The sequence below is a fragment of the Oncorhynchus nerka genome, linkage group LG13 (genome assembly GCF_034236695.1).
Source record: "Oncorhynchus nerka isolate Pitt River linkage group LG13, Oner_Uvic_2.0, whole genome shotgun sequence".
Classification (NCBI taxonomy): Eukaryota; Metazoa; Chordata; class Actinopteri; order Salmoniformes; family Salmonidae; genus Oncorhynchus; species Oncorhynchus nerka.
In genome coordinates, this window is record NC_088408.1 from 102,572,160 (window position 1) to 102,579,689 (window position 7,530).

The following is a 7,530-nucleotide window of genomic DNA, read 5'->3' on the forward strand; positions in this document are numbered from 1 at the left end:
AAACATTACTGAAGCATTACTGAAGCATTACTGAAGCATTACTGAAACATTACTGAAGCATTACTGAAACATTACTGAAGCATTACTGAAACATTACTGAAGCATTACTGAAACATTACTGAAGCATTACTGAAGCATTACTGAAACATTACTGAAACATTACTGAAGCATTACTGAAACATTACTGAAGCATTACTGAAACATTACTGAAACATTACTGAAGCATTACAGAAACATTACTGAAGCATTACTGAAGCATTACTGAAACATTACTGAAGCATTACTGAAGCATTACTGAAACATAACTGAAGCATTACTGAAGCATGACAGAAACATTACTGAAGCATTACTGAAGCATGACAGAAGCATTAAAGGGATAGATTAACTCATGGATGACATTATTTTGTCTCTTTGAACAGATTAAAAGAAGCTGCTAACTATCATTAGCGCAATGACTGGAAGTCTACAGTAAAAATCTTTGGTGAAAATTACAGTAACAAATCTGTGGTGAAAATTACAGTAAAACATCTGTGGTTAAAAGTACTGAAGTATAAATACTTTAAAGTACTACTTAAGTTGTTTTTTGAGGGGTATCTGTACTTTACTATTTACAATTTATATTTTTGACTACTTTTACTTTTACTTCACTACATTCTTAAAGAAAATAATGTACGTTTTAATCCATACATTGTCACTGACACCCAAAAGTACTTGTTACATTTTGAATGCTTAGCAGGACAGGAAAATGGTCCAATTCACACACTTATCAAGAGAACTTCCCTGGTCGTCCCTACTGCCTCTGATCTGGCAGACTCACTAAGCACACATGCTTCATTTGTAAATTATGTCTGAGTGTTGGAGTGTGCCCCTGGCTATCTGTAAATAATATAAGGAATTTGACATAATTTAAACTTTTATTTTTAATACTTAAGTATATTTCAAACCAAATCCGTTTAGACTTTTACTCAAGTAGTATTTTAATGGGTGACTTTCACTTATACTTGAGTCATTTTCTATTAAGGCATCTTTACTTTTACTCTAGTAGGACATTTGGGTACTTTTTCCACCACAGTAACAACTAGCATGCTAGCAGTTCCTGTAGACTTCCATTCATTGCGCTAACGCTTTTTGCCAAAATCTCGCACTATCCTTTTAAGGCAAACACAGAGAACACATCCCACATCTCCCAACACTGACCCTAACCCCTAACCTTATCCCCTGTCCTCTAACCCAAACACATCTCCCAGCACTGACCCTAACCCCTAACCCAAACACATCTCCCAGCACTGACCCTAACCCCTAACCCAAACACATCTCCCAGCACTGACCCTAACCCCTAACCCAAACACATCTCCCAGCACTGACCCTAACCCCTAACCTTATCCCCTGTCCTCTAACCAAAACACATCTCCCAGCACTGACCCTAACCCCTAACCTTATCCCCTGTCCTCTAACCAAACACATCTCCCAGCACTGACCATAACCCCTAACCTTATCCCCTGTCCTCTAACCAAACACATCTCCCAGCACTGACCATAACCCCTAACCTTATCCCCTCTGTCCTCTAACCCAAACACATCTCCCAGCACTGACCATAACCCCTAACCTTATCCCCTGTCCTCTAACCAAAACACATCTCCCAGCACTGACCATAACCCCTAACCTTATCCCCTGTCCTCTAACCAAAACACATCTCCCAGCACTGACCATAACCCCTAACCTTATCCCCTGTCCTCTAACCAAACACATCTCCCAGCACTGACCCTAACCCCTAACCTTATCCCCTGTCCTCTAACCAAACACATCTCCCAACACCATAACCCCTAACCTTATCCCCTGTCCTCTAACCAAACACATCTCCCAGCACTGACCATAACCCCTAACCTTATCCCCTGTCCTCTAACCAAACACATCTCCCAGCACTGACCATAACCCCTAACCTTATCCCCTGTCCTCTAACCAAAACACATCTCCCAGCACTGACCCTAACCCCTAACCTTATCCCCTGTCCTCTAACCAAACACATCTCCCAGCACTGACCATAACCCCTAACCTTATCCCCTGTCCTCTAACCAAACACATCTCCCAGCACTGACCATAATAACCCCTAACCACTTATCCCCTGTCCTCTAACCAAACACATCTCCCAGCACTGACCCTAACCCCTAACCTTATCCCCTGTCCTCTAACCAAACACATCTCCCAGCACTGACCCTAACCCCTAACCTTATCCCCTGTCCTCTAACCAAACACATCTCCCAGCACTGACCATAACCCCTAACCTTATCCCCTGTCCTCTAACCAAAACACATCTCCCAGCACTGACCCTAACCCCTAACCTTATCCCCTGTCCTCTAACCAAACACATCTCCCAGCACTGACCATAACCCCTAACCAAACACATCTCCCAGCACTGAGCAGCTCATAGACCAGGATGCCTAAGGACTAGATGTCCACACTAAAGTTGTGTCCCCTGTTCAGAATGATCTCTGGAGCCACGTACTCCGGAGTCCCACAGAACGTCCAGGTTCACTGCCAACCTGGATCGTCATGGATAGGCCAACGTCCACCTGAAGAAAGACAGGCCAGAGGGTACTGAACACACATCAAGCGATCTAACGATCCATCGATCATACGATCGACCAACATCCAACAATTTCCAAGTGCAGGGTATAAAATATGTATTTCAAGTATTCTGACCAAAAATATAAACGCATCATGCAACAATTTCAAAGATTTGACTGAGTTACAGTTCACAAAAGAAAATAAGTAAATTGAAATCAATTCATTAGGCCCTAATTTATGGATTTCACATGACTGGCCAGGGGTGCAGCCATCGGTGGGCCTGGGAGGGCCTAGGTCCACCGACTTGTTAGTCAGGCCCACCCACTGGGGAGCTAGGCCCACCCACTGGGGAGCTAGGCCCAGCCAATCATAATGAGTTCTTCCCAACAATAGGGCTTTATTACAGACAAAAAATACTCCTCCGCACCACCCGAAATAACGGAGCTCTTCTGTAACTGGACAAGGACATTTTTTGAGACTCCTGTTTCCACAAACAGGAGATTGAGGAACGAAGACAGTATCGCCAAGCCAAGGTTGGTTGAAAATTCTCTATGCTACACCAAACAGCAGTCCCAGTAATGGAGTCCAAAAATATTTGGTTAAATCACATTATCTGGTGAAACAATCTGTAGCTAGGAGAACTGGTGGGCATGATGAAATTGCCATTCACTAAGAAAATACAGTAAGAAAATACAGTATTGTCAGTGTAGTGAAGTTTTAGCTTCACAATCGATAGGTTACTTTAATAGTGACTTTGTTATGGGGGTGGTATGGAGGGTGGTATGGGGGTGGTATGGAGGGTGGTATGGAGGGTGGTATGGGGGGTGGAACGGAGGGTGGTATGGAGGGTGGTATGGAGGGTGGTATGGAGGGTGGTATGGGGGGTGGAACGGAGGGTGGTATGGAGGGTGGAACGGAGGGTGGTATGGAGGGTGGTATGGAGGGTGGTACGGAGTGTGTTACGGAGGGTGGTACGGAGGGTGGAACGGAGGGTGGAACGGAGGGTGGAACGGAGGGTGGTATGGGGGGTGGTATGGGGGGTGGTATGGAGGGTGGAACGGAGGGTGGTATGGAGGGTGGTACGGAGGGTGGTACGGAGGGTGGAACGGAGGGTGGTATGGAGGGTGGAACGGAGGGTGGTATGGAGGGTGGTATGGAGGGTGGTACGGAGGGTGGAACGGAGGGTGGTATGGAGGGTGTTACGGAGGGTGGTATGGAGAGTTATTCGTCACTACACAATGAGCTGAAAAGGACATATACTTCATTTCAGGTAACGGTTGAATTCTGACAAACATGACAAAATCATTTATTTGTCAACATCGAATTCAATTAAGTTGATCAATATTCCCTCATATTCCAAAGTAAACTGAATGAAGTTGGATTATTGGATTTTTTTCCCCTCACTATAAACTGGAGCACAATGGCAGTTCAATAGACTCCAGACTGTTCATTTACTACTGAAAACAGAAATGTTTTGTCTTCCAGGTCCAACAGAACGGTAAATAGTAAACTGAACTCACTAAAAACCTAACTTTGAGATACAAATCAAGCAACTAGAAAACGGACCGCTGGATATTGAATGTATTTGACATGTGTTTGTTAGACTAGTCTCAGGTCAAGGACGCAGTGGCCTAAGGCATCTGCATCTCAGTGCAAAAGGTGTCACTACAGTCCCTGGTTCGAATCCACGCTGTATCACGGCTGTGATTGGGAGTCCCATAGGAAGGAGCACAATTGGCCCGGCGTCGTCCAGGTTTGGCTGGGGAAGGCTGTCATTTTAAATAAGAATTTGTTCTTAACTGACTTGCCTAACCCTATATAGTGCACTACTTTAGGCCAGGGCCCTATTCCCTATATAGTGCACTACTTGTGACCAGGTCCCATAGGGTTCTGGTCAAAAGTAGTGCACTGTATAGGAAAGAGGGTATTGTTTAGGACGAAGCTCATGTTAACTGTGATCACACTGACCTACGAACTGTGTTTGTGCTGAATGAGCTAACATGAGGTCTAAAGTGCTTAACTGCACATTTAAATTATTGACTGCTTATAATAGTCCTGTTTCACCGCATGTATAAGTGGGTAACCTGTACAGGTGTGAGGTGTGAAATGGAAATGTGATTTTGGCATATCGCACTCCCCCTGAGACCCTCGGAGACTGGGGTCGCGGCCAGGGTCATTGCCTTGCTCTGGGGTAGAACAACAGATTTTTACCTTGTCAGCTCTGAGATTCGATCCAGCAACTTTGCTGTTCCTGGCCCAACGCTCCTAACCGCCAGTCTACCTACCACCCCTTCTTAATCTGTGTCTGGGAAACCAGCCCTAAATGGATAACATGGTTTAACATCCAGGCTGATTCATCTTTATTAGAGCTTCGATATTCCACAAATAACGAAAATCTTAATTTGTAACCAACTCTCTCCATATCCCAAAGGGCTCCTTTATTGAATGACTTGGCAGTGTCACCTCTGAATTAAAAATCAATTTCCATGTCCTTCACTATTTTCACCAGTAGAGTGCAGTAACCACTCAACAAACCAAAATAAATAAATAAGATAAATACGTGAAACGTGTATTTCAACGTCATCAGGAAACATGTTTTGCTCTTCCCCTGGAAACTCTTGTGCGTAGAACATTGTATTGGTGCGGAAGGTGTTTGTGGCCAGCTAGCCAGCCAGCTAGCTACCGATACCATAACGAATAAACACAGGAGTATGCTGCCCATACAAACACTCAAGGTATTTCTAAATATTATGGTCACCGTTTATGTTTGTGTATTAGCTAGCAATGCAACCCCAAAAGACAGGTAACATGAGTAGCCGGATAGCTAACAGGCTAGTGTAGCTAGCTAGCTAACACAGTAACTGGTGTTAGCGGTTTCATTCGACAAACAGAAAGGTCACAGATTGTGAAATCAGACCAGGTTAGTTACTGGTTTTGTAGTCAAATTAGCCAGTTGTACAGAATAGATCCAACACTTGTCAGCACATAGTCCTTTAAGCTAAGCGACAAGTTGCTAAATGTCAAGTCATGGTGGCTAGCATAGTTAGCCAATAACCTTGTGACAACATGCTAACATGCTAAAGTTAGATAGCTAACACTCAGGAAGAAAACAAAAACAAACACCTGCCAGTCAAGTTGTTTTAAAAATGTAACGCATGGCTTAGTTAATATGTGATCAGTAACATAAAATAGTCAACCACACTTACTGACAATTGTTACTAAACAGTTGGGCCTTCATAGCTAGCTAGCAGTTTGGCATGATGGCTAATTAACTCCATTGTTATGTATTGAGACTAAGTATTTGTTCGGGTGGATCAAAACTGTAATGTATCATGGGTAAATTGTGACTGACTGATTTACAAATAATAATGACTGGTTATTTATGATGCAAGGTTGTTTGTAGATCAGTCAGTGGTTATGGTAGACTATCACGCTAAATATCATTGGGTATTGAAGTGGGTTGTTTAGAGAGGACTTCCTGGAGAAATGGAAAACACACCACTTTTCAGTAAAGTACTCATTGCATCTAAAACTATTTATCACCCATTCCTGAGTGAGTCTTCATAGCTACCTAGTTGACTAGCAGTTTGGCATGATAGCTAATTAACTCGCTTAAGTTTTGAGGAAGTAGCTAGTTCGCTAACAGATATAGAAGTAAGCCAAATGAATGAACTGTCCTTATATGTGATGTCTTTATGAGCTCGTAGCCACGTATGTATTGTCCAGGGCTTCTTTAACACCCTGGGCCAGAGCTAGTGGCCACTACATTCCCCAGGGGTAGTAATGGATGACATCTCCCTCTCGTTGTCACATCACAGGCCTAGTAGAAACACCATGGAAGAGTCAGGAGGCAGGCCACGCTACCCCAAGCAGGAAGGCCGGGAGAGGGGCCCGGTAGCAGACGAGGCTGAGACCTGGAGGAACCAGGATGCAGGGAGAGGATACAGCCCCAAGCCGGAGAGGCGTGGCCAGGGGAAGAGGGGAGGCCACGGAGGGCTTCACCACGCCAGCTCCAAGAAGGGAGTGATGGAGCCCCAGAGCAGCTACCCTGCAGGAGGATTCAAGGAGGGCCACAGCCCCTCACAGAGGGAGGACTTCCAGAGAGCCAGGTAGCAACGCTAAGATCAAATAGTTATCATTTCTCATGGGAAAACATGTCACGCTAAGTTGCCATGCTAACACTATTTGCAGGTACCCAGAGAGCCAGCAGGCCGAGGGCCGGGAGGAGAACTGGAGAGAGCGCCCTTCACAACGCTGGAGGAGAACTTCTCAGGGAGAGGACAGGGAGCAGAGGAGAGACAACGTTGACAACACACTTCACTCAGGTAAACCAACACCTCCTGGCGGGTGGGGTGTCGACGAGTGTAGATAATGTAGTCGGGTGGGTAGACAATGTAGCCGGGCGGGTAGATAATGTAGCCGGGCGGGTAGATAATGTAGCCGGGTGTGTATATACTGTAGTCGGGTGTGTATATACTGTAGTCGGGTGTGTATATACTGTAGTCGGGTGTGTATATACTGTAGTCGGGTGTGTATATACTGTAGTCGGGTGTGTATATACTGTAGTCGGGTGTGTAGACAATGTAGCCGGGTGTGTAGACAATGTAGCCGGGTGTGTAGACAATGTAGCCGGGCGGGTAGATAATGTAGCCGGGCGGGCAGATAATGTAGCCGGGCGGGCAGATAATGTAGCCGGGCGGGCAGATAATGTAGCCGGGCGGGCAGATAATGTAGCCGGGCGGGCAGATAATGTAGCCGGGCGTGTATATACTGTAGCCGGGCGTGTATATACTGTAGCCGGGCGTGTATATACTGTAGCCGGGCGTGTATATACTGTAGCCGGGCGTGTATATACTGTAGTCGGGCGTGTAGATAATGTAACCGGGCGGGTATATAATGTAACCGGGCGGGGAGACACTGTAGCCGGGCGGGGAGACACTGTAGCCGGGCGGGGAGACAATGTAG

General features: G+C 45.4%; 1 protein-coding gene across 1 annotated transcript in view; it reads left to right on the forward strand.

Moving 5' to 3' along the window:
• The first annotated feature begins 5,162 nt into the window (after positions 1 to 5,162).
• The window catches only part of tut7 (terminal uridylyl transferase 7), a 68,847-nt gene continuing 66,479 nt past the window's right edge, over positions 5,163 to 7,530 (forward strand). The window contains exons 1-3 of the mRNA XM_065026925.1: positions 5,163 to 5,300; positions 6,384 to 6,674; positions 6,757 to 6,890. Coding sequence (XP_064882997.1) covers positions 6,400 to 6,674; positions 6,757 to 6,890 — 409 coding nt within the window. The 5' untranslated portion in view covers positions 5,163 to 5,300; positions 6,384 to 6,399. The remainder of the gene's footprint in view (positions 5,301 to 6,383; positions 6,675 to 6,756; positions 6,891 to 7,530) is intronic.